The sequence below is a fragment of the Centropristis striata genome, chromosome 16 (assembly GCF_030273125.1).
Source record: "Centropristis striata isolate RG_2023a ecotype Rhode Island chromosome 16, C.striata_1.0, whole genome shotgun sequence".
In the NCBI taxonomy this organism is placed as follows: Eukaryota; Metazoa; Chordata; class Actinopteri; order Perciformes; family Serranidae; genus Centropristis; species Centropristis striata.
This window is the reverse complement of record NC_081532.1, coordinates 26,764,358-26,791,956: the sequence shown is the minus strand read 5'-3', so window position 1 is coordinate 26,791,956 and position 27,599 is coordinate 26,764,358. Positions and strand designations below refer to the sequence as shown.

Genomic DNA, 27,599 nt, shown 5'->3' with positions numbered 1-27,599 from the left:
CTGACTGCAGGCGGTTATGACTTTTATCAGCACTTTTAAGAGCTGGAGCTGGTCCACACTTTGAAAAAAGGAAGCGTAGAATTGATTTAGTAAGCCCTTGCAATGATGCTGCAGTGATACCATTGTGTCAGTCACTGAGGTTTTGTTGCATAATGCATATCATTCTCTCTCTAAACATTCACAGCATGCAGCTACAGTATCACAGATGGCCTCATTTTAACAATTAAAGGAAGATTACCCGGCGGTATAGATTGCAAACATCGTAATTGACATGCTTCTCTGAGATATGAGGAGAATAGCACTTGATTATGAGAGCATGAGATTGATTTACTGCCTCCTGGAGGTATAAGCTGTCAGATTGTGTGTTTACTTATATACTGTATGTGTGAGGTTTGTGTGCAGAGAGACACAGTGTGAGGAGGCTAATCCCGAGTGGGCAGACAAGTGCTAATAGCACACATCAGTGCTGGTGTGTGTGTGTGATGGCTGGTGGAGTGTGAAAAGGACAGGTTATTGAAACAGGACGGGCACACAGCAAAATCAAGAGTGTGAATTCAACTCACAGAGTGTTAAATTTAACACGTTTTCTGAATTTATATACACTGTAAAAAAAAAGATAAACAATAGCTACTCAATAAAATTGAGGCAACAGATTGCACAAAATAATTCTACTCCTCAAAGAATTGTCACTAGCACTTATTGATGCACTAATTATTATTGCACTATACCTTGATTGGTTGCTTTTACTCTTCCTGTAAGTCGCTTTGGATAAAAGCGTCTGCTAAATGACTAAATGTAAATATTATTAATTAAATCTAGCTATGTTGCAAGTTGAGTTAATAACAACTTAACAGGAAGTGCCTGTCAATTAAAAACAGACTAATTCTATTGTGTTGGATTCATTCAAAATTCTCTTGATTTAGAATTACATACACATAGAGATTATATTTAATGTGATCAAAATAAGTAGATTCTCAAGTCTCAAACATTTTTATATTAAAGTTACTTAAACAACTGCCTCAAAATCAAGGACGCATTTAATTTTACTTACTACATTTTATCAAATATATTAAGTAAAATTAAATGACTACAGAATAATTTATTACAGTGTAGTTTTCACTGTAATGTTTTAACTCCTTAATAATGGTAAATATTTGACATCCTCGGTGTTGTTTTATGACACCACATAAGTGCATTTTTAACTCGAAATTGTGTTATTCCCTTTCACTGTGAGTGTTCATTTTTAACATTCATTGTGTTACTTTGACACATTAAAGTGTATTTTTATCCCTAAAATCATGTTATTTCCTTTCACTAATGTGATAATTAACATTCATTGTTTTGTTTTACGATACATTAAAAGTGCATTCTGTCTTCAGCCGAACATACAAGTCACAAAATCTGAAAATCAACTCCAACTGAAGTGAATCCAACTCAGGTATCAGGTGTTAACATGTTTTTGATGACTACAAGTGTTAAAACAACTCCAAAATCAACACCCACCAACTCAAAATTATAAACACTGAAAAAACAACACTACAGATTTTGCTGTGCACGGGATGGAAGTTAGGAACAAGCATCAGTGAAATCCATCACCCTGCCAGCAGGGTGTGAAAAATCTAGGCTGCGGATAACATTATGTAACGTTATGTATATAATGTATATGTTAATGTTAGAAATGCAGCGCTGTGGGTGCAGCTGCCGCTTCATTTCGTGAGCAGCGTGCAAGAGAGGGCAATGATTTATTGAGTAAACACTTCACACCTCGCTAACCATGAAGGCTGATATCAAGGATGTAGGAAAGTGAACCCACTTTATCACAGCTGGATTCAATCAAAGTTTACTCAACATAAAAGATTGTCTTGGTTTGTGCAATAAAGTGATTTTAGCCCCCCAGAGGAGCAGTAAAGAGGAGGAAGTAGACAGGGGGGATTCAGCGCTCCTCAAAAGCTCGAGAAACCCAATATCACCGAGTGTGTGTGTGTGTGTGTTTGCACTTTAGCTTCACAAGTACAACGCCATCTGTCTAACTGTGTCAAGTCTTGAGTCAAACTGCACCAGATGCAACCTTTAGCACTTTGGTGGACTGTTATACCCCAAACACTACGAGCTGGTCACGTCAAGGCTGCCCACTTAGAGAGCTGCTCTCAGAACTGTGGAGATTCCTGTCTGTGTTCACATGAAACACTGTGAGGGTGATTCAGTGTGTTTGATCTAGTTGACCTGCACTTGGTGATGCAACTAAGCAACATTTACTCAAGAACTATACTGCCCTTCAAAGCCTAACTGCAGTAACTACATTTTTGTTCAAAAAATTTTCATCTTGCAAGATATATCAAAACATAACAGGTCTGTCGCTTGACGTGACCTCTGTGACAGCGATCTGACCGTCTAAAGGGGGGCAAGGCAATGATCACACGTCACGTGACTCAACACCACAAGTGAGAAAATGTAATTGTTTATCTGTTTCCTTATTTGTCGTGAGGACAATGACAATTGACAATTCTCTAGGCGACCGCCTTTGTCGCCTATGCCTAGAGCCGGCCCTGAGTGTCATATCACTTATCTACCAATAACCCATTTGGCTGGCCAGTTAGAAAACGTTAAAAAACTTTAAAGCCGTTTTTCTCAGTTTCACCCTTTGCGTAGTTACTGCAGTTAGACTTTGTAGGTCAGTATGTCTGTGTTCAATATTGTCATACTTGTTATGTATTTGAGTATTATATCCATTTTATCCATTTTATTTATGCCCTTAGAAATCCCATTTGTATATCTAAAACACACCCCTTGTTACCTTGAGCTCTTGAAGAAAACTTCACTCCCCCTCTCTGACAACTAGATTTACTACTATTCCTAATATTTGTGCATATTTTTGAAATATAGTTAATATTGCTTTTATGTTTTGTGGAAAAAAGCAAAATATGTAATTTTTTTATGTTTATTGTCATCAGTATTAGCATACTCAAGTGATTTATATACACGGTCGCTCGTTAAGTTTGAATAAAGCATTTTTTTACCTCTGTCTATGAAACAATTGTCACAATGTGATTTTTTCTTGACAGATAAAGTGTATTTCTTCTCAAAACTTTATGAATCAATCTCTTCCAAACTTTCTTTCGAAAACTAAATTTCCTTTGGAATAATGATAAACCTGAAAATAAGCTTTTCAAATAAAAATGCACAGATTGCAATGTTCCTATCTTTATGCCAAGTATGTACAAATGTAAACATTACATTTTCAGTTAGTTTACAAGATCAGTGTTTCTGCTGCTTTAAAGTTTCCACACAGATAAAGATGAACTAGTTGGTATTCCTGATGTGCAGCCTCTCAGTGAACGCTGGAAGATGCTGACTTCACAGCACAGAAGTTTCTGCAAAGGCCAGTAAGATTTGTTAATGAATTAAAGAATTCAAGCAATGATGCATGCCAGTTTTGTTCATATTTGGTTATTTATATTATTGAATTATTTTCAGTTTTCACTGCTCACTGGGTTCTTTCACATTGTGAGTTGATATTCATTTTTCTCCCTGATCCGTGAGAACTGCCTCTCTTTGTTTCTCACTTTTTCTCTCACAAATGAAACATTTTCCGGAGCATCTCCTCACCAGTAACTTGACCCAAACTATTGTTGTTAAGCATCAACTCCCTCACTAGCTGTTGCTTAAAGCCCTTTTTCTTTAACAAAAGTGCACGGACTCATACACAGTTTTCTTTGTTTCTTTTATTTTGTATCAAATGGTGAGAGCATGGGTCTCAAACTTGCGGCCCGCGGGCCAATTGTGGCCCTCGTGACGATATTTTGTGGCCCCCACCTTGATATGAAAGTTTAATGTGAGTTTAATATGAATGGCACTTTACCGTGTTGTGTGTGGAAGGTCCCTTTAATTACTTTTTTGGTAATTTTGTGTCTTTTTTTTGTGTAATTTTGTGTCTTTTTGGGTTATTTTGTGTCTTTTTTAATAGTTTTGTGTCTTTTGGGTAATTCTGTGTATTTTTTTGGTCCTCTTGTTTCTTCTTTGGGTAATTTAGTGTTTTTTTCTGTCATTTTGTGTCTTTTTTGGGTCATTTTGTGTCTTTTTTTAATAATTTTGTGTCTTTTTTGGTAATTTAGTGTTTTTTCAGTCATCATTGTGTCTTTTGGGTAATTCTGTCTTTTTTTGGTCATCTTGTTTCTTCTTTAGGTAATTTAGTGGTTTTTTTTGTCTTTTTGGTCATTTTGTGTCTTCTTTTAGTAATTTTGTGTCTTTTTTTGGTCATTTTGATACTGCCTCCAGCGGCCCACAGGTAATTTGAGTTTGAGACCCCTGGGATAGAGGATACATTTAGAAATACAAATTATTTACTTTGCATAAAGCTCAGTTTTAAGTGAAAGCCATAACCTTTGAGTCCTTTGTGGAGGCCATCTTGTGCTGGTGCTTAAAGATGAAGCACCTGATTGGTCAAAGGATGTGTAATGAAAATGATAGCTAATTAAGATAAATCTTGAATGATAAAGAAATTATTTACTTAATTTGAATGTATAACATTAATGATTACATATTTAAGAAATTAAATGGGGTTTGTTGGTTAGAGCCAACTAAGAATAACTATGTATATTTGTGTTTAACCTCTCATGTTATAGTGCTGACCTGATAGGCCTCTGATAGGCTCTCATACTACATATATGAGTGACATGACAGAGGCATAGGCTGATTTTATTCTACTGTATTTTATTTTGTCTTGTTCTATTTTTTCAAACTGAAAATAAAAGTCTGAGTATAACATAACAGCATAACTCCTGGCTATTGTGATGTTTTTTTGTCCCTCCCAAGTCTCACTATGTTTCCCTGCACCTCACATTGCAACATTATTAATGCTATTATTATCACTAATATAATTGTAGAACATTGTGGACATTTTATAGGAGCCTAACCCTAACCCTAAGTTACATTGTTAGTTTTTTCTTTAAGCTGTCACAAATAAAAAAAAAAAAAGTCCAATCTCACCCTTCTATTTTCTTTCCAAAAATACAACAACTCATAAAAAGGATTACTTTTTAAAGTTTATTATGATGTTGAGCACACAGTATTGATCAGGATGTTTTAATTGAATTAATTGTCTATTCTATAAGGTCATGTATCCTTTTCTTTTTTTTTTCTTTTTTGAGGAAAAAACATATTGATTAGCTTTTAGTGTTTTAGTTCCAGTGTCTCCACTAAGGGGTGCTGCTGTATTCAACAGAACAGAGAGCAGAGTGTGAAAATCTACAACATAGGTGGACTCAATACATGCAACACGCAGAACATCAAATGCTGCAGTACTAAATAGTCAATAGTTCCTATTTGGCCTGATATTATTATTATTATTATTTTGTGTATTTGCAAGTGGAATCATCCTGCAGGAAAAACCCAAAACAGATGCATGAAAAAGGAGGGATGATACGGAATAAAAAATACTGAAGGTAAAAAGCTAAATTATGAGCTTCTAAATTAGAATTGCCACATGAGACAAAACTGAGACAGAAATGATGACATGAAACAATACTTTGAATTTCTTTCTCTTCTTACCTTACATGTCTTTTGCACTGAAGTTGTTGCACTGAAGTTGTGACTCAACCAAATCTTCTTAACCCTAAAACTAAGCCCTTCTTTTCTTTTCTTAACATTTATTCAGCAATGGTCTGGTAACATCAATCTATACATAAAGGTAAATTGAGGAAAATGGTTCAATTAAATAAAGGTGAAGTCTGATCATGTAGTAAAAACATCCAAAAATCCAAAGAATACATACTGGTTTTTAAGGAAGCTATTTTGAACAGAAAATTTAAGTTGCTTCCAAACTTTTGGCCTGTAGTGTATGTATGTATGTATGTATGTATGTATGTATGTATGTATGTATGTATACACTGCAGGCCAGCCAAAAGTTTGGAAGCAACTTAAGTCATTAGAAAATGTAAGATGTGATTGATCCTAAATGTGGTGTGACAGTGGGCAGGGTAAAGCATATTTTGTAAGTATATTTTGCTAATGTTAATGTCAATGCTACTTTTGTATTTTTATTTCTTTGCTTTATTATTCTTGTACATTGAATATATGTCTTGTACTTGTAACTGTGTATTTCCACACTGATCCTGTGATACTTTGAAGCTGAAGAGCTTCTACTCCAGTCCCACACACTCTGCTCTTTCTACACTATTGCCTTCTGTTAGTTTACAGTCTTTATCATTTGTCTTTGTTGGTAGTTTTTATAGGGCTTTACCTAATCCTGTATACCTGTTTATACACTGTTGCCCATAAAGTTGGAATAATTTTGTTTTCAGACACAATCCTCTGTTAATTGTGGCTTCATTTTCATTGTGATATGTTTGGAACAGACTGATTAACAAAGTTTTGAGAAGACATCTTGAGAAGATGTATGTACATATATCTAATTAACCCTGAAATGAATAGCTAGTTTACTTCAATTTAAAATAAGGTCCTTAATAACCATTAATTAACAAGTAATAAGGCTTTAGATCCGGTAGTTGCAAAAAGCATAGTTAACTTATAGTTAACTTATAATAGATGAGCAATAAAGTATATTTTAATATCAATAAGCAAACAAAATAAGATTAATAAAGACATGGCAAAGACATAATGGGTGGGTCATGGGTGTTTGTAATGCCATTATTAACACTTATATAAGCTTATAAACACATGATAATGTTAATAAGCATCTTGTAAGGACTTACAAGGGCCTTATTACTTGTTAATTAATGGTTATTACAAGGACCTTAATATAAAGCGTTACCCTGTTATTGTCTAACTTTGGTAGCACTTTCAAAAAAGGCTTTATTTTGATTCATGTAAATTATTTACTATTGCTTTATAGATCAGATATAGTGAGAAGGTGTTTTTTCCCGAGTTTTATGGGGAAACAACTCTTATATAGCTTATAAAGCCTTTATAACAGGTGCTCTGCCGTTTTCCCTCTTTCTTTTCTGCATTTACTTTTAAAGTCCAGGCACAATTATGGAGCATATCTCTCGCCATGTTGTAACACATCCTATTTCAGAGGGAAAGCCCACGCCTTTTTCTTCATGCGCTATACATACTTGGTCACCGGCGCGCTTTTACGCACAACTCCACGATGAGCGTCTGGACGTGTCGGTGCGCTCTCCTGGCCTCGCTCTGCCTCTTTATTAACTGTTTGGGCACATTGGCGACTTTCGAGGTGACTCTGCTTCACACCAACGACAACCATGCGCGGATCGAGCAGACCAGCGAGGACTCGGGGAAGTGTCCGGCCAGGGGTCCCTGCTTCGCTGGGGTCGCCAGGAGGTTCACTAAAGTGTCGGAGATCCGGAGAGAGGAGAAGAACGTGCTGTTTCTGGATGCTGGAGACCAGTTTCAGGGGACCGTCTGGTTCAATTACTATAAGGGCGCAGAAGCAGCGCACTTCATGAACAAACTAGGCTATGATGCTATGGTAAATATCTTTTTTTAATTCTTTTTTTAAAAAATTCACTTATTTATTTCACGAGATGAGAAACACACATACACACAAGACATACATTAAGAACAGACATAAGGAGATGCTATTACAGTTTCACTTCTAACATATAATCATGCCCTCGCATCCTATCTTCAAATATTTCTTCCTGCTTCTTATAAGTTTGAGTTTTGTGGTCCTCTGTGTCTTTTATTTATTTTACTACTTTTAACTGCGTCTTTTATTTTATTTTACTATGTTTATCTGTTTGATTGTATTGTTTTATTTATGGCATCATTTTAGATTTATACACTTATTATTTATTGCTGATTGGTATATGGAATTGTTTGTTTTATTGTTGATTTTATGTACAGCACTTTGGAGACGTTTGTGTTGTTTAAATGTGCTATACAAATAAAGTGGATTGGATTAGATTAAAAGGAGGTAATATGTAATAACATGTATCCATGACTACACAGCAAAATCAAGAGTGAATTCAACTCACAGAGTGTTAAATTTAACACTTTTTCTGAGTTTATATAGTTCTCACGGATCTGAGTTAAAATTACACTTTGAAAAGTGTTAATGTTTTAACTCTTTATTTGTGTTAAATATTTGACATACTTGGTGTTGTTTTATGACACCACATAAGTGCATTTTTAACTCGAAATTTTGTTATTCCCTTTCACTGTGAGTGTTAATTTTTAACATATATTGTGTTACTTTGACACATTAAAGTGTTTTTTTAACCCTAAAATCATATTATTTCCGTTCACTGATAATTAACATTCATTGTTTTGTTTTACGACATTAAAAGTGCATTCTGTCTTTAGCCTAACATACAAGTCACAAAATCTGAAAATCAACTCCAACTGAAGTGCATCTAACTCAGGTATCAGGTGTTAACATGTAACAACGCTGGCAGAGCTTTTTGATCACTACAAGTGTTAAAACAACTCCAAAATCAACACCCACCAACTCAAAATGATTAACACAGAAAAAACAACACTACAGATTTTGCTGTGTACATACATTTACTGAACAACTAAAGTGGAAAAAATTGAAAGAAAAAAAGAAAATAAAAAGAAGAGGTGACATTGTTTGTCACTTGTCAATCTTTTAATTGTGATCTTTTTAGAAGCACACTGATGAATATGGTTGCTATTGTTTCCCTTAGAGAATAATAATAAAAATTCTATTCAATAGGTTTTTGACTAGATGAATTAACTGGAGTTTATAAGCAAGTAAAATCTGTGTTCTTTTGTATTTAAGGCTTTTGGAAACCACGAGTTTGACAATGGAGTGGAGGGTCTGATCAAGCCCTTCCTCCAAAATGTAACCTGCTCTGTGGTGAGTGCCAACATAAAAACTGACCAGACTCTGGCTGCAACACTGGGCCGCTACTACCAGCCCTACGCTGTCATTAATGTGGGCTCAGAGAAAGTGGCTGTGGTGGGCTACACCACTGCAGAGACCCCCTTCTTATCCATGCCAGGTAACAGCATGACCTGTTTTTTGATTAATGAAGCATGTTAAGTATTTTGGCACATTGTTGCATGCGGTAGTTCATCTGTACAGTGAGTTTCCAAGACATTAACGAAGCTCAGGCTAATCACTTAATGAAACGTGCATTTGTGGAGTTTTTTTCCAGCGTGGTTTAAAGTGTGTCTCTTTTATTTTCTGGGGTTGTCCTGAACTATAAAAAAAAAAATCTCAGTCAGCCTACAGTCATGATTTCATCAACAAATCAATTAGTTGATTTATTCAACAGATCTAAAAAGATGAGTTTCTCCACTAATAATCATGCAAAAGCACCAGTATTCTGTTAAATCTTCTGTTTACCGAATATGTGCTCATAAGTTTGTTAGAAATAAGCCATGCAGCGTGACGAAAACATAATAATAATCCATCCATCCATCCATTTTCCTCCGCTTATCCGGGGCCGGGTCGCGGGGGCAGCCACAACGTCCAGCTCCTCCTGGGGGATCCAGAGGCGTTCTTAGATAATACATTTTATTTATAGAGCGCTTGACAGGGTACTCAAAGACCCTTTACAGTTAAAACACAGTAAAAATGCAATTACAAATAAAAAAACAGCAACATTGCTCATACATTATGGTAACTTTGTGCTTAGAGACGGAGCGGCAGCCAATGCGCGCCAACATCCGCCATCTTGCAAGGATTAAATTAAATTTAAATTAAATTAGCACTCTTGCCTCACTGAACATAAATGAATCAATCTTAGTCCACTAAGAGCAGTAATCAGGCAGCCCTATTGTGTTCTAATGGACCACAGAGGCTTCATTCACTTCCCACTTCCTGTTTGTTCCCCTGTGTGTCAGGCCGACACCTCAAGTTTGAGGATGAGGTGGAAGCACTGCAGGTTCAGGTCGATAAGCTGCAAACCTTGGGCTATAATAAGATCATCGCCCTGGGCCACTCCGGCTTTGAAGTGGACCAAAAAATTGCCAAGCGTGTGAGAGGAGTAGACGTTGTTATTGGAGGACACACCAACACGTTCCTTTACACTGGTATGTTTTTGTCTTATTCAACTCTATTTAGGTCTATTCTGGGGTTTTTCAAAAGATCTTCTATGTCGTCACCCTGTTCAAATAATCGCCTAACTCTTTTTCAAGAGTTCACAAAAAACTTCACCAAGTGTAACATATGACATTTATTGATCATTTCACTTAAAAAGGATGTAACAAAGGATGGCTATTGGCATAGTAATAACACTGTGTGTAAATCATGTAACTTAAGAGAAATAAATGACTTAGGCAATTTTTTTAACATGCCTTTGTGACTTAAGCAAGATATGGTAACACTTCATTTTGAAGGTGTCTACATAAGAGTCACACAAGCCTGTCAGAAACATGACATGACAAGTATCATGAGCATTAATGTTACTTCAAAGTGTCATTAATGTTCATGACACATCCCATGTCATGTTTATGACACGCTCATGTCACTCTTATGTAGACACCTTAGAGTAAAGTGTTACCAATATTAGTGTCAACAATAAAACACTAATAAACTAAACTGATAACTAAACAATCTCCCTCTAGCTCTTCTTTGCTGGGTTCTTATCTGATGCCTATGAATGTGGCAAATTGTCAAAGAAGTGAAGATCTTAAAGGGGTAAAATCACATGATCTGATCAACTGAGGATGTAGGCGATTTTACCATAGGTGGCCGGCGTCATGAGGAGATGATTTAGGCAAAAAACAAAACAATTTGGAAAAAAAGGCTTAGTTGATTATTTTAAAAGTGTGACAATGTATCTTTTAACTGCTTTTATTCATGTTTTTATTAAGCTGCAGAAATCAGACTTTTTTTTAACACCCACACGCTCAGTCGCTTAAACTCATAGATGCAACAATAAGTTCCTGGTTTTACAGTTTATTGTAACAGGAATTGAGAAACAAAGCAACCTTTCTCGACAGGAAAGCCCCCATCCACTGAAGAACCAGCAGGTCCCTATCCTTTTATGGTGAGGTCTAACGATGGGAGGAACGTGCCGGTGGTCCAGGCCTTTGCCTTTGGGAAGTACCTCGGATACTTAAAAGTTACCTTTGACGGAGCTGGGAATGTGATAAAAGCTGTTGGAAACCCGATCCTGATGGACAGCAGCATCCCTCAAGGTACATGAGGCAATGACAGCCTTAATGCCACAAATTATAGACGGCTCTTGTTTGACTTTTCAGTTGTTGTTTTGCTGATTGAAAGGTTGGAATAAGATTTTTTCATGTTTAAATGACTTCATGCGACTTGAGTCGGCATGTCTAAGTTACCAATAATTGAAGGTCTATTGTGCAGGATTTTCTGAAAGGTACAAAAGAAGGACTCAAATAAATGTAACCTCTCTCAATCTTCACTTATGACGCACCACAAATGTGCAGTGGCCCTCTGCCTGATTGTATCTTTTCATTTCCTTTTGCTGTGTTTGGGCGTCACTCACAAAAATAGCAGATATGGTGGCCAAAAAATGCAGAACTATCAAAGATTGCTTTCACTTTCATTAAGCCGGGGAGGAGGGGCCAAGTTTGAAATCGTGCTTGGAAACTGTAAGCTACATTTCCTGCGTAGTATGCCTTTAATGGGAACATCTTGGAATAATTTGGGTAATAACTGTGATATTTACACAGCTGTTGAAAGAAAAGCTTGGACTACTACTAATTATTCATGAAAAAGAAACTTCGGTTTCACGTTTTCATAAATGCTTTCACTACACAAGCTTTCCTTTTTTGTAACTCTCTCAGACCCAGATGTTCTTGCTGACATTGAGGAGTGGAAAAAAGGCTTGGCTCAGTACTCCTCACAGTATGTCGGACGGACTTTAGTCTACCTCAATGGGACGTTTGAAGAGTGTCGATTTCGGGAGTGTAACCTTGGAAACCTGATCTGTGATGCTATGGTGTGAATCATTCTTATTTTTCAGACAGCGTTCATCACTCCCTCACTGTGTTGTTCAGTTACACTAAAGAGAAACTTTGATAATGCTTTATATTAAGGTCCTTGTAATAACCATTAATTAACAAGTAATAAGGCCCTTGTAAGTCCTTACAAGATGCTTATTAACATTATTGTGTGTTTATAAGCTTATATAAGTGTTAATAATGGCATTACAAACACCCATGACCCACCCATTATGTCTTTGCCATGCCTTTATTAATCTTATTTTGTTTGCTCATTGATATTAAAATATACTTTATTGCTCATCTATTATAAGTTAACTATAAGTGAACTATGCTTTTTGCAACTACCGGATCTAAAGCGAGAACAATGCCTTATTACTTGTTAATTAATGGTTATTAAGGACCTTATTATAAAGCGTTACTGAAACTTTTTCTTTTTTGTCGCATGTAAACACTTTCCAGTAACACTTTCCAGTAACCCCCGACACAATATTTGTGACCTTTAGCTCTTGCCTGTGCATGTTCATAATTTGGTGGGAACTCATGGAATTGGAAGAGCTGCAGGGCTTTGGAGGGGGCTCATGTACCACTTAGCTAATCTCCACACAGTGAAAACAGGCCAGTCTCCACAACCACAGGAGAGCAACTATTTCCAAACAAAATGACTGCTGTTTAACATGTTCCTTTCCCTTCTGCATTGCCAGATTTATCACAATATAAAGGATTCAAGTGCGCAGCAGTGGAATCACGTGGGCATATGTATGCTGAATAGTGGAGCCATACGGACAGCCATAGACGAGCGCTACACAAATGGTACTTTTTTCTACAGAATGATTCATTATAAAGGCCACCGAGCACTGACTGCAGTATTTACCCTTACTCTTAGGTTCCATAACGATGGAGGAGATTCTCACCGTCTTACCGTTTGGAGCAACATTTGACTTGGTCCAGATAAAGGGATCAACAGTGAAGAAGGCTTTTGAACATTCAGTTCGCAGATATGGAAGCAAGTCTGGAGAATTTCTACAAGTCTCAGGTCTGTCTTTTGGCCTCCTGTTACACACCTGTTACATGCAGAGTCTCCTAGAAGAATAAAGACATAGTAATACTGGTATCACTAGATACACTGTAATAAAGTATTCTGTAGTCATTTCATTTTACTTAATATATTTGATAAAATGTATTAAATATAAATGTCCTTGATTTTGAGGCAGTTGTTTAAGTAACTTTAATATAAAAATGTTTGACATACAATCTACTCATTTTGATCACATTAAATATAATATTTATGTGTATGTAATTCTAAATCAAGAGAATTTTGAATGAATCCAACACAATAGAATTAGTCTGTTTTTAACTAACAGGCACTTCCTGTTAAGTTGTTGTCAACTCAACTTGTAACGTAGTTAGATTTAATTAATAATATTGCGTGCAATCTGTTGCCTCAATTTTATTGAGTACAGTGTACTGTTGGGCACACTCTGTTAGCTTTAGCTTTGTTAGCTTTTTCCCCATTTTCAGTCTTTATGCTAAGCTAACTGGCTTGTTAAGGGTCCAGTGGATAGGATTTAGGGTGTTATATAAGCACAATTAAGCATTAAGCCATGAGAGGCCGTGTTTTCCAGTGATTTCAGAACAGCTAACGGTTTTCTTGCGTCCCTTGAAAGACAGTATTACGTACTTTTGGCTGTTCTTGTCCTGATAAATGTTTTGGACTTCATGTGGTGTTTGCCTTCGTCCGAAGCACTGCTGCTGCAACAAAGGGTTTAAATGTGGCTCAGCTAAGCATAATCAAGGAACTATTTGTTTATAAATGGAATATAATATTCATTGTTACATTTTTGTTAGTGTATATACCTGAAACTAAGAATCCTTGTCTTTTCATTGGCTTAGAATGAGCTCTTCATATCTACATAGGGAGCCATCATTGGTTCTGCTGCCTGCTTGGAAAGGGAGGGGTTAGTGGAGGGGGTTAAGTTGGTTACAACCATAGACTATATAAATAATGTAATAATAATAATGACGTAGTCACTGTGAAATCACCCATTGGGTTATTGACTGTCGTCATCTTTGTTTTTGAAAGTGGGAGAGACCATATTTGGATTGGGGAGGCGAGAGGACAGGTGTATGTAAAAAATAACCTGAATGCTGAACAAGACATTTTTAAATGACCAAAATGTTCAAATAAACTTTCATGAATTGAAAACACACGGTAAAAGGACAATGTTCTGAGACGAAAAGACGGTAAACAAGCTCACAGCTGTTTAGACTCAAAGGTAGCCACGCCCCAAATCATAATGTTTTTTATCATCTATTTTCTTCTAAGTGGGGCCATTATTTACACAATTAACATCATATTGTCTTAAAGAAGACTTGAAACTAGCTATCAAGACCATGATGTTGCCACGAGAATTTTTTTGAGGCAACAAATTAAGTGAGAAGTAATCTTTTTGTTTTGAGATTTGAGATAGATAGGACCGGACTTCTTATGCAACTGCAGTTGGCGACCCCTGCTGGACAGGATTGCAGGCTTAAAGCACTTTGGGTTTGTTTCCCTGCTCAGACCGGGAGGTTGCCGCCTGGTTACAACCTGCAACATCACCAAGATGCCACTGAATACTGCACGCTGATCTTTCAAATGTTTTACTTGTTATTAATGTCCATAGGGGAACAATGCTTACTAACACTTACCTCATTTTTTCTCACACATTTCTAGGCATTCACGTTCAGTACGACATCTCCAAACCAACAAACCAGCGTGTAGTTTCTCTGTCCATGCTCTGCACTGAGTGTCGTGTGCCCAAGTATGAACCTTTAGAGCCGGAGAAGACCTACACTGTGGTCATGCCTTCATACATTGTGGGCGGAGGTGATGGATTTACCATGATCAAGGACGAGTTACTGAAGCATAACACAGGTAGGAAGTAGAGGCAGTTCAGTCACTGTGTGTGAGATCAGATGAGCATTTACTTGGGCGGCTGTGGCTCAGCTGGTAGAGCGGGTCGTCTTCTGATCGGAGGGCTGGTGGTTCGATCCCTGACCATGGCAGCCTACATGTTGAAGTATCCTTCTGCAAGATACTGAACCCCAAATTGCTCCTGATGCTGCGTTCATCGGTGTGTGAATGAATTCCCAACGGTGGCAGGTGGCACCGTTTAGGGCAGCTATTCTCAACCTTGGGGTCGGGACCCCAATTGGGGTAGCGAGATGATTTCTGGGGGTCGCCAAATAATTTTGGAAGTCAGCTCTGTCTCCACTGTGTTAAAGTGTTCATTTGTTAATGTGTTTTAGTCTTTTTGGTAACTTATGTCTTTTTTTTGGTCATATTGTGTCTTTTTGTGTCTTTTTTTGATCATTTTGTGGTCAATTAGTGTCTTTTTTAGTCATTTTGTTTCCTTTTTTTGGTCATTTTCTGTCTTTTTTTAGTCATTTTGTGTCTTTTTGGTAATTTTGTTTCTTTTTTTGGTAATTTTGTGTCTTTTTTGGTCATTTTGTGTCTTTTCTGGTAGTTTTGTTTCCTTTTTTAGTCATTTTGTGTCTTTTTTGATCATTTTGTGGTGAATTTGTGTCTTTTTTGGTCATTTTCTTTCCTTTTTTGGTCATTTTGTTTCTTTTTTGTATGATCTGAACTGTGCGTATGAGATTCTGTTCAGTGAGCGGGGGTCGCGGACAACATGCATGTTAAATTGGGGGTCACGACTCAAAAAGGTTGAGAACTACTGGTTTAGGGTAACCTCTGCCACCAGTATGAATGTGTGTGTGAACGGGTGAATGAGCGTAGTCTGTAGTGTAAAGCACTTTGAGTGCAGCGCCATATAAGTGCAGGTCCATTTACCATTTACTTCAAATAAATGTTGTTAATATGGTAAATGTCTTTAATTGAATGCATAAAGAAAGCCAGAAAGCAGAGTTGGTTACTTTTGAATTTTCATGCTCAAATTAAAAATCTATTTGCTAAGCAAATAGTAATTACCAATCAGTGTTTCTGATTAAAATAATCTATTAGAGTTAGCAGAGAGCTCCAAGGCTCTCTTCAGGTTTTTAATGTTTCTACAGCTTTCCAACAACTTCCTGTTGGACTGGACTTTAATTAAACCTGTCCGGACTTCAGCGTTGTTTTTTTTAATTAGATAATTTGAAGGGGCTGGACAGCATTTTCCATTGTTTACATTTATTTAGTCACTCATTTAGTTTGGTGCTCACTGTCCACTTTCAAAAGTCTCTGGATTCACTCTGAAAGAATATTTCAAGCATAATGTCAAATTCAAACATCTGTGCATTTAATATGATGTGTTATTTGGGGTGTGTGTGTGTGTGTGTGTGTGTGAGTGCCAGATGGGAATCTAGAATTACAGTAAAACACCTTGAGAACATGTGGGAAAACACTCGAATAAGACCTGTCAATTCTATTTAACCTTTAATACTCTGGAGTCCACGAAAGCACCAGCACATTACTTCTTCATGACGTCACGATATAAAATTGAAGCAACGTCGAGCCGTCAGCTTCACTCTAAAGCAGCTATTCTCAACCTTGGGGCTGGGACCCCAATTGGGGTCGCGAGATGATTTCTGGGGATCTTCTGGGGATCTGGGTCTTTTTTTGGTCATTGTGTCTTTTTTGGTCATTTTGTGTCTTTTTTGGTCAATTTGTGTCTTTTTAGGTCATTTTGTGTCTTTTTTTGATCATTTTGTAGTCAATTTGTGTCTTTTTTGGTCATTTTGTTTCTTTTTTTTGTCATTTTGTGTCTTTTTTTGGTCATTTTGTGTCTTTTTAGGTCATTTTGTGTCTTTTTTTTATCTTTTTGTGGTCAATTTGTGTCTTTTTTGGTCTTTTTGTTTCCTTTTTTAGGTAATTTTGAGATTGTGTTCAGTGAGCGGGGGTCGCGGACAACATGCATGTTAAATTGGGGGCTCGCGACTCAAAAAGGTTGAGAACCACTGCTCTAAAGGATTGGCTTAAACTACATCCTATTGATGGTGACAGTAAAAAGAAGATATTTAATATATTTAGTCTAAAAAAGTACAAAAAATAAATGTTATCCTCATTTTACCTTTTTATATATTATATTTGCAACCATTTTCAACATTTAGAAACTTTAACTCACATGTGATCTATGCACTTTATTCCTATGACGAAAACTTTTGCACATGTATTCCAGGCACTTTATGTATTTGCACTCAGCAGTTTTTTGTCTCCATGTGAAGTGATCTTACATATTTGACTTGATTTAAAATTCTTCATTGAGGGTGATCGTGATTTAAAAATATATATATACTTTTTAAAATCTGATTTTATATTGTTGGGTTTTTTATACCAATTATACCAACACCACAGCATGGTAAACATTTTTTAAATGGCAGAATGAAAAGTATTCAATAACCGACAAAATATCCCAAGACTCCAAATAGTCTAGACGGATTTCAGAATAAAGGCCTCCTATAAGAAGTGAGGAGCATTTATGGGTACAAGTCAGCAACCGGCCTACCTTACATATCTCAAGGGTGCAGAGTCTAAAATTTTGGCGAAATTTTGAGTTTTTGACCTTCTAATTTGTATATCAAATGGCCACCAAATTGCCCATCTTGCTCAGTCGTTGGACCATTTCCCCTTAGTTTTTTTGTAAGTAGGCAATCAAGATGAGGAAATTAAGTTTCTGGATCTATAGTCTAGGGCAGACCTGGGCATTGGGCGGCCCGCGGGCCACACCCGGCCCGTTGGCTGTCCTTGTCCGGCCCACGTGATGTTACCCAGAAATTAGAAATCAATATTACCGCAGTGCTTTTATTTTGAAAAAAATAGCAAACATTAGCACTAGCTAACAACACTTTTACTATAGTTAAGACAACAAATATAGCCACTAATATATATGACAGAAGAAAATAAACTTTAACAAACCTTGTGTCCTGTCAGCCAGCCACTATAGAAGCCTTTTTGATACTTTATATCAACTTTATATGAATTACTACACACTCGTTATTATTTACCGGTCGTTTTTTCATTTAACCGTTCGACCGGTTATTTCCTGTCACTACCTTTCAAAATGAAAGCACCCGTTTCGCACTGGACGGCACTTTTTCAAAATAAAAGCATCACAACATTGTTGAACACCTTGAAAATGTACAAACATGAAAAACAAGCTATATAATACAAAAACACAAATAGGAAGCTTACTAAAGGTCATTTACAGTTGTGTTTAAAATAAATGGACTAGTGATATAGTGATTGGAGTATTTACTACTTTTTACTGCTATATTTGATTTACTCCACATTAACAGTCTTATCATAACATGTATTCTTATCAGTAGCAGCTCAAAAACCAGATCATTTACTGTATTTTATAAAGCGATTACATTAATATTGAGCAGAATTTAGTTCAGAGTTTTGGTCCGGCCCCTGCAACCTTCGTGGTATTGGTCATGTGGCCCCTTGGGAAAATTAATTGCCCACCCCTGGTCTAGGGTCAGAGCAAGGATATAGTGGAGGTTCAGTGTCTTTTTTTATGTATGTATATATATATATATATATATATATATGCAAAATACCAACTGGAACATTTAAAAGTGATTGATTGAATATTTATGTCGGCCTTAAAAAATGACACAAATAATGCTTAATTTCACCTTAAAAGTTGGTATTTTGCATATATATATATATATATACATAATAAAGACACTGAGCCTCCACTATATCCTTGCTCTGACCCTAGACTATAGATCCAGAAACTTAATTTCCTCATCTTTGATTGCCTACTCACAAAAAAACTTGGGGAAAATGGTCCAACAACTGAGCAAGATGGGCAATTTGGCCGCCATTTTGATATGCAAATGAGAAGGTCAAAAACTCAAAATTTCGCTTGGGAACCATTTTTTTTGGATTCAGCACCCTTGAAATAACTAAAGTAGGCCAGTTCCTGACTTGTACCCATAAATGCTCCTCACTTTCACTTTTTGGACAATTCCGTCTAGACTATAACTGGAATAAGCTGTTTCTGTTCTCAGACTTGGCTCAGGTACAAATGTCTACTCAAAAAACAGTGGGAAGAGTCCGTTTCAAAAACAGATAAGGAGAAGCACACAGAAGAAAGAGGGGAAGCTGTCAGCTCAAAAGGTTATGAAAGGCAGGATGTTGCTTTGGGAGGAGCGCCAAGCTTGAAACATGTTGCACCCAGGTTACTTCCACTCCAAGCATGGTTAAAAAAAGATTGCGACGACAAAACGATGTAAATGGGCTTTGCTATCTTGAGATAAGAAATAATTAACTTGTTATTACAAGCAAACAAAGGCCTGTTTCCCTCTTATTAACTCATAATGTTGTATCTCTTGCATCTCTTTAGTCATATCAGCCAACAATAAATTTGGGCCAACAGTAACAAACTTGGTGGAGTCAGTGAAAGGATATACATGTGACTATGTCTGGTTTTAAAGATTAGGTTTTAACACCATTTACTTAGATGAAAAAAACTGAGAGAGAACAGAACTGCTAATCCAATCTAATTTGAGTTTCATCAAGTAACAGAAACACAGCAAATATATTCTACATATGATCTGTAAATGAGCCACAGTTTTATATTTTTCATCAGCAATATCTTTTCAGCCTGTATACGCATTACTAGCTTGTTATCTTGAGAGAGCTCGTTTTTTTTTAGATAAAGAATTTACTTAAATCTCAATATAACGGCATGAGGAAGAAAAAAATGCAAGCATGGCAGTTCTCTGCTTCCGTATTTGACTTAATAATTGCTCCCATCAGCCTGAGCTGTAGTGTTCAGTGCTTTTAATCTAACGTTAGCATGCTAACATGGTAAGCATTACCACTTTCACTGTAGCATGTAGCATGCTGATGTACAGGTGCATCTCAAAAAAATAGAATATCATAGAAAAGTTTATTTTTGTCACTAATTCAATTAAAAAAGTGGAAATAATAGATCCATTACACACAGAATGAAACACCTCATGACTTAATTTATATACTTTCTTCTAATTATAATGATTATGGCTTACATTTGAATGAAGACCTACAATTCAGTGTCTCAAAAAAAATGTTAATATTACAAAAGACCAATTTTAAAAAGTATGTATGTTTAATATGGAAATGTTGGCCCCTGAAAAGTATGTCCATCTATATGACTCAATACTTGGTTTGGGCTACTTGACTTGAACTACTGGAAATGGACTTTTATGGACATTTATGATGTTTAAAAAAAAATAAAAATACTACCCCTAAATGTCAAAGATCTGTGATGTGACATATATATATTACATTGGGCGTTTATGGTATTCATGTTTATGATATTTCTTATTTTTAAATTGATTAACTAGATACATTTTCTGCTTACAGAGACACACATTTTACCTTTTTCTCTGCATCTCCACAACATATATCAAAAGTGTGACATTAATAATGCTGGTTAACAACAAATTATTTTTCAGATTTCTTTTTAAGTAACAAAATAATAATAAATCAATAATAAATAAAAACAAATAACCTTTTGCCCTTTTGTTTTCATCTCCATAACATGTATCATAACTGTGACTTTCATAGTGCAGTTAGACAACAATTTCCATTTCAGATTTGTTTTAAGTAACAAAATAATAATAAATCAATAATAAATGAATAAATAAATATAAATAAATAACACTGCCTCATTGGATGGCTTCTTAACAAGTAGAACACTGAAAAACACACTTATGTACTTGAGAAAACATACATGAACATTACTAGAACATTTAAAATGTTTGTGGGTTCTTATGGGTTAACAAAGTCCCTGTCCACTCATTTCAAGAGGTCACCTCTTGGTGAACTTTAGTGGGAGTGTTTTATCTAAAGCAGAAGCAATTTTTAAAATTGCTCTGCAGCTGTCTCACAGATCTTTCAGCACTGTAACAACTGAGAACAGTTGGTTTAAAGCAGCAAGAGGGCAGCAAGGAGATACACATTTATCATGAAAATAATCATAAAATACCAACCAAATACTAACCATTTCCCTCCTCTTTCAGGTGACATGGACATTTCTGTTTTTTCCAAATACATCTCGGCCATGAAGCGTGTGTACCCAGCAGTGGAAGGCCGGATCACCTTCAGGAACTCGGCTGTCTTTGCAGCCCACAGCCTTTGTTTGTTATTGCTGGGTTTATGTCTGTCGCTGACCCTCTGATTGGCTTTGTACACTCTGAGAAACTGTGATAAACTCAAGGTGACCTCCTCTGGGACTTTGTTAACTGCCTTTCCATCTCACTGCCTTCAAGGAGAACACAACAGGATTTCAGGTTTAGTTTCAGGGTAGATTCAGACAACTTAAACTGCTGATTTTAGGGATTTGGGGGACAAGGAGAGTTCTGTATAACATTCTGTTACAACGTAATTATAAAAACAGTAAATATGTATGATATATTTGGAATATTGTTGGCTGAAATGTGCATGCAAGTACTTCTTATGATGAATGTTTTTTTCCTTGTTAACCCTTTATCGGGTAAAGAACTATATTCGGTAACTTATCAAACTGGTTCCCCATGTCTCTGTTTGGTCGTAGAACCACATGGATATCTTCCAGCTAATCAGCAAAGATCAGGCACCATGACATCTGACCAATCAGTATGATAATAATATAATAATATTAACTTTATTGACCTTGACCTCCAATGTAAAAATGAAAAATTTAGAAAAAAAATCTGCAAGAAACAGTCGTACAAACAGAGTTGTACGAGGAAAAAAATTTCGAGAAAAAAGTTTCAAATTTACTAGATTAAAGTGGCAAATCTACAAGAAAAAAAGTTGCAGATTTACGAGAAAAAAGTGGGAAAAAACAACTTTTTTCTCATAGATTCACCACTTTAAATCTCATAAATCTGTGCATTTTTTTCTCGTAGATTTGCCACTTTAATCTCGTAAACTCTTTTCTCAAAATATTACCCCCTTATCCCAGGTCCATATGGTTTTTTTACACATTCTGGCTGTATGTAATATCCTCCAATATTCTCTGGGGTTGAAATTTAGAATTTGCAAGTATTTCAATGAGTGTCCTATCAAGGGTTAATCTAAAGGAACTGATGTGTAATGAATGTTTAAAATCCCCAACAATGCTTTATTCTATCGTATGAAAGAGCCCAGAGACTACAAGGCAGTATTCAACCTTTTGAACTGAGGGAAAGCTGTCTGGCTGCTATATCTCTGCTTTCCCTCACTGAAAAGGAAGGAAACAAGCCAAAGCTTCAAAGTATTAATGCGCCTGAATGTGCCTATTGTTTGATTTATAACAGTCATTTCATTTGATAACACTTATTTAGATTTAAAACAGCACTGTGAATATTTGAGAATCATCACGTTAAAGAAAGGAATGTATTGTTTTTGCAGATCTATTGTATGATCTGTAAATGAGCAATAGCTTTTTGTTTCTTCTGTTTTTCTCATTGCATCTTACTCCAAAGTAAACTTTATAAATCTTTTGTAAGCTTGTTAGACAAAACTGAAAATGGAAATTAAAGACACTTTACAATAACCATCATTTATAAATGGTAAACAGATTTATTAATGTTTAATCATCATTTATAAACCGTATATAGACCTTTTAGAAAAGTAAATACATAGTTTATTAATGTTTTACTGACTATATCATTTATAAATGACAAATAGATGGTATATTAATGTAAGTTAATCTAAGTTTATAGTTACTTTACCATCAACAAACAATTACATTATAATTAATAGTTTATTAATAGTTTTAGTTGCACTCATTACAACATTTTTAACACCATATTAAGTGTGTTAATGATTTTGAAATGATTCATATACCTTTAAGAAAATCGGTTGAAAACATTTAACGATTAAATATGTATAGCACTTTGTAAATGGTTAATAATTGGTTTATAAACCATCTATAAACATCACTTAGTTAGTTATTGTAAAGTGTTACCGACACTTTCTCAGGTTCTCTTTTTTTTTTTTAAGAATAAATAAATGGGATCATGACAATTCATAAAAATGAGTCATGAATTTTATATAGAACTTATAGTCCTGTATTAAATTATGTTTTTTGATAATTTCATATTAGGGGGGACACGATAGACATGTTGCAGTACCACTGTGCTCAACAAAGTCTAACTGCAGTAACTACCCAAAGGGTAAAACTGAGAAAAACTGATTTAAAGTTTTTTTTAACATTTTTTAACTGGCCAGCCAAATGGGTTATAGGTAGATAAGTGATATGACACTTATTTCTACATGTATTGATGATGTAATTTTTATGCTAAAAAGTCATGACGATTTATTTGACCTTTGACCCCAAAAATGTAGTTACTGCACTCTGGTTTTGCTGTAAAAGGTAAACAAATAAACATTTTCAAATTGATTTTGTTATAGTTTTATTTAAAAGTGTTTAACAACTCTACTCAAATATTTGTGTCTTTAAGACTTAATATTATAAAGAAATGTTATATTTTAGTCTTAATATAATTTTATCTCACTTTTTTTTACCTAATCACTATCTAGATCATGAGTCTCAAACTCACTATGAAAGTTTTATATGAATGGCACTTTACGGTTTTGTGTGTGGAAGGTCGCTATATTGCGTAAGCTGGACCTTTGTTTCACTTGTTTCTATGACGACGTTTAAAAAAAGAATAATAATAATAATAATAATGGTAATTTTGTGTCTTTTTGGTAATTTTGTGTCTTTTTTTAGTCATTTTGTGACTTTTTTAGTCATTTTGTGTATTTTTTTGATCATTTTGTGTATTTTTTTGGATCATTTTGTGTATTTTTGGGGTCATTTTGTGTCTTTTTTAAAGTAATTTAGTGTTTTTTCAGTCATTTTGTGTATGTTTTTGGTAATTTTGTGTCTTTTTTTAAGTAATTTAGTTTTTTTTTCTGTCATTTTGTGTCTTTTTTGGTCATTTTGTCTTTTTTGTGTCTTTTTTTAAGTAATTTAGTTTTTTTCTGTCATTTTGTGTCCTTTTTTAGTAATTATGTGTCTTTTTTTTGGTCATTTTAATACTGCCTCCAGCGGCCACGAGGTAATTTGAGTTTGAGACCCCTGATCTAGATAATAATTTCCCTATAAAATTTGGATTTGGATTATGTAGTTACTGCAATTTTTATATCATTATTTCTCTGAATTAAAGCAAAATTTAAATCGAAAACTTTGTCACAAGATAAAACAAACATCAAGGAGTTGATCTTTACTTAAAACTCAATTTCAACCAAAAATATAGTTACTGCAGTTAGGCTTTGTAGGGCAGCACTGTGCTCCACAGTATCACAGTGTTAAACAGGCATTAATTTAGTAATTTATTACAGTCACATATCAATTAACTTCTGTCAGAGAGATTCACACTTCCACATGTTTTTTTAGTTCAGACTAATCACACAAGGACCAGGTTATATATTTTATCTATATAATTTATTTTGCAGGTAAATGACACAACATACAGCAGGAGAAGTCTCTTGTTTCCTCTTCTTGCTGACCTGTGTATCCAGGTCAGATGCTGTACATGTGATCACCATGTTAGTTTCAGGAAAAAGAACCAACCAAAGTCTCTGCAGATGTTAGGGCTTAAAGCGTTACAGCATGTTTGCTCATGTCCATATGTCCAAGTGTTATTTTACATCCATGGAGCCATCACAGGGGTCTCCTTCTGCACCTGCTGAGGAAACAAAAAAACAGCATCAGCACTCAAATAAAGGCTCTTTGTTGTTAAATAGGCGTTCCATTATATTCAGTATATATTTATCACTTACAGATAATATGTGGTTATGTTATTATTCACAATTGATTGGAAGATTTAATTACTAAATCACATGTTAATATCACACTAACAAACAGACAGACGGACAGATACACACACTGCAAAAAAGGTGTGTCCAAGATAAAAAAAAGTAAATCTGAGGGAAATGATCTTGCTATATGAACAGATAATTTCACTTGACAAGATTTCTTAAATTAAGATGATTAAATCTATAAATAAGCATGTTGAACACAAAGAAATTAACTCTTAAAACTAGATAAATTATCTAACACTTCTAAATCTAAAGTTTTTTTTATCTTGGTAAGAAACAAATAATTGTCAGTGCACTCTGCTCGGGCCAGTTCATCGCTGCTTGTAGCTTTAATTTATCTTGTTTTAAGAGTTAATTTCTTATTTTAAGCGTTCAACATGTTTATTTCTAGATTTAATTTAATTTAAGAAATCTTGTCAAGTGAAATTATCTGTCCATGCAGCAAGATCATTTCCCTCAGATTTAGTGTTTTTATCTTGTTTTTAGACACACCTTTTTTGCAGTGTAGATACATAGATCCTGTATACTGTTGATAATGGATGGATGGGTGGATGTTCAGACTGTATTTCTTTAGAAACCAGGGCAAGCTTCTGTTTACCTTGTTAAGCTCAGGAAACAGTTCTTGAATGGCAATGTCCAGCAGCACATATGTGAGCTGAGAAAGGGCAAGAAAAAATGAACACCAGAGGTCTTGAAATAAATAACACACACATTTTACACACACACACACACACACACACACACACACACCGGTAGACTGTGAGCATCCAGAGTCAGAACATGCTGCAGAAAAACTGCAGAAAAACTGCAGAAAAACTGCAGAAGCAGAATTGAGCATTTTAGTCTCAAAGTAGAGATGGGCTAGTCCGGCTACGTAAACATCAATTTCTGTCGCTCTACATACGTCATCTGGTATAACTGATACGATTGGCTAAGAGCTATGTTCAGACGATTTTGATAGACATTCGTATCGCCCAATAAACGGCTCTGGAGGATCGTAAACCACGCCTCCTCTACGGAAAAATGAATTGGTAGTATCCAGACTAGATCTCATTTGTGATATAGTCTGGCGTTAGCCAGGCTAGAAAACCCTGCTACTTTGTTTTTTAACAGTCCTATACACCAGTAGTTCTCAACCTTTTTGAGTCGCGACCCCCAATTTAATATGCATGTTGTCCACGACCCCCGCTCAAACAAAATGACCAAAAAAAGACACAAAATGACCAAAAAAAGACACAAAATGACAAAAAAAAGACACAAATGACTAAAGAAAGACACAAAATGACCAAAAAAGGAAACAAAATGACCAAAAAAAGACACAAAATGACTAAAAAAAAGACACAAAATGACCAAAAAAAGACACAAAATGACCAAAAAAAGACACAAATTGACCACAAAATGATAAAAAGACACAAAATGACCAAAAAAGTCACAAAATGACAAAAAAGGAAACAAAATGACCAAAAAAGACACAAAATGATCAAAAAAAGACACAAAATGACCAAAAAAGACACAAATTGACCAAAAAATGATCAAAAAAAGACTAAAAAGACACAAAATGACAAAAAAAAAAGACATTAAATGACCAAAAACACTAAAACACATTAACACATGAACACTTTAACACAGTGGAGACAGAGTTGACTCCAAAATGATTTGGAGACCCCCAGAAATCATTTCGCGACCCCAATTGGGGTCCCGACCCCAAGGTTGAGAATAGCTGCTATACACATACAGATATTAACACCAGAGGTCTTGAAATAAATAGCACACACATTTTAAAACAATATGCAAGTACTGAACTGCAGACAAAAAATTGCTCAAAAGACCCCCAGGTGTGTGTGTGTACCTGTTTGTTGAGAACTGACTGTTGCAGTCCATCAAAGAGGAGGCGCACTCCTTCATACTTGGCCTCCTCCCCAATACATTTACCGAGGAAGTCTAGACAAGACAAGGAGCTTATGAATTCAGTGTAAATTCAATCTAAGACAAAGCCGTTATCATTTCAGAGGGGTGTGTATATTTACAAAGTTAAAAACCAGAACCAACACCAAATCATCATGCACCACGGTAACAGCCGTTAATTTATGGAACAAATTGGAGAAAGACTTGAAAACTTGCAATACCATTAACTTATTCAAAAAAATACTTAAAAATAGGATGATTCATTTATATAAGTTAGAGTAATGAGAAATAAGCTTCTTTCTTTTCTCTCTTTTATGACTGCTTATTTCTTTTGTTGATAAATAACAGATTGTACATTTCTAATTTTTAAATTTACTTGAGTTGTAACAGGCTAATAAGTAACGTAACGTAATAAGCTGCTTCAGCCTTTTCGGTCCAAAGGTCTATCATCAATTTTCTCTCTCTGTTTACATGTTGTTTACTTTGATCAATGTTTTTTTTTCTGGTTTGTTGCTTCTGTTTTGATGACATGTATTGACCAAAATAAACAGATACGAAACGATACGAAACGAAACGTTCTCACATCTGTATATTTGTGTTGTAAGTGGAAATGCTGGCAGTAAGTTGATCTAAAAATGACAAAACACCACCAAGAACCAAGTGAGTACCTGGAATGTAGGACATCATCTCTTCAAATGTCTTCTTGGCCCGTCTCTGCTTGTCTTGAGCCGAGCGGGGCGGACTGCTCTCACAGAACACTGTGTCTGAAAGAGCAAACATTATCTCCATAACTTCAGCTCATTAAAATTGCATGTTTACAGGGATTGTTTAACCCTCTATGGTACGGTGTTGGCCTCAGGCAACATATCAATTTTTGCATGTTTTTGAGTGATGCGATACTTTAAAAAAGAGGGAAGAGTATAGGGAACCAATAGCAATGCTTTACTGTGTCACATTATCCCCAGGAGGCCATATTGAAACCCTTTTTTGAAGACTTTTCCAAAGGAAACAGCTTTGCCATTTTGCGCGACAAAAAATTGCTCAAAACGTAATTTCC

At 35.5% G+C, this 27,599-nt stretch overlaps 2 protein-coding genes and 1 long non-coding RNA gene across 7 annotated transcripts in view; 1 reads left to right on the top strand and 2 right to left on the bottom strand.

Annotated features, from left to right (window-relative positions):
* The first annotated feature begins 7,108 nt into the window (after nucleotides 1-7,108).
* LOC131987727 (snake venom 5'-nucleotidase-like) lies at nucleotides 7,109-22,728 on the top strand. Its single transcript, XM_059352586.1, has 9 exons — nucleotides 7,109-7,447; nucleotides 8,723-8,945; nucleotides 9,793-9,981; nucleotides 10,894-11,091; nucleotides 11,710-11,864; nucleotides 12,570-12,678; nucleotides 12,752-12,901; nucleotides 14,582-14,782; nucleotides 20,863-22,728. Exons 1-9 carry the CDS (start codon nucleotides 7,109-7,111, stop codon nucleotides 21,018-21,020), a joined length of 1,722 nt encoding a protein of 573 aa, XP_059208569.1. The 3' UTR covers nucleotides 21,021-22,728.
* LOC131987728 (uncharacterized) lies at nucleotides 12,936-13,811 on the bottom strand. Its single transcript, XR_009395825.1, has 3 exons — nucleotides 13,723-13,811; nucleotides 13,547-13,617; nucleotides 12,936-12,948 (listed from the first exon to the last, which is right to left on the bottom strand). It is a non-coding gene; the product is annotated as an uncharacterized LOC131987728 (long non-coding RNA).
* Nucleotides 22,729-22,750: 22 nt separating the features above from the next.
* Nucleotides 22,751-27,599, bottom strand: part of LOC131987726 (sorting nexin-14-like) — a 44,480-nt gene continuing 39,631 nt past the window's right edge. For 4 of the 5 annotated variants that reach the window (XM_059352580.1, XM_059352584.1, XM_059352582.1 and 1 more), the window contains 4 exons: nucleotides 27,211-27,306; nucleotides 26,487-26,578; nucleotides 25,236-25,292; nucleotides 22,751-24,504 (listed from right to left, as the gene is read on the bottom strand). In XM_059352580.1, the coding sequence (XP_059208563.1) occupies nucleotides 24,463-24,504; nucleotides 25,236-25,292; nucleotides 26,487-26,578; nucleotides 27,211-27,306 (287 nt within the window). In that variant the 3' untranslated portion in view covers nucleotides 22,751-24,462. The remainder of the gene's footprint in view (nucleotides 24,505-25,235; nucleotides 25,293-26,486; nucleotides 26,579-27,210; nucleotides 27,307-27,599) is intronic. The other variant, XM_059352581.1, reaches the window with a different exon arrangement.

Bases quoted from the DNA above. Each gene is read 5' to 3' on its own strand.
- LOC131987727 (XM_059352586.1), top strand. From the start codon at position 7,109: ATGAGCGTCTGGACGTGTCGGTGCGCTCTCCTGGCCTCGCTCTGCCTC. The intron at 11,865-12,569 runs GTGTGAATCATT...CTGCATTGCCAG, and splicing joins ACCTGATCTGTGATGCTATG to ATTTATCACAATATAAAGGA. The intron at 12,679-12,751 runs GTACTTTTTTCT...CCTTACTCTTAG, and splicing joins AGACGAGCGCTACACAAATG to GTTCCATAACGATGGAGGAG.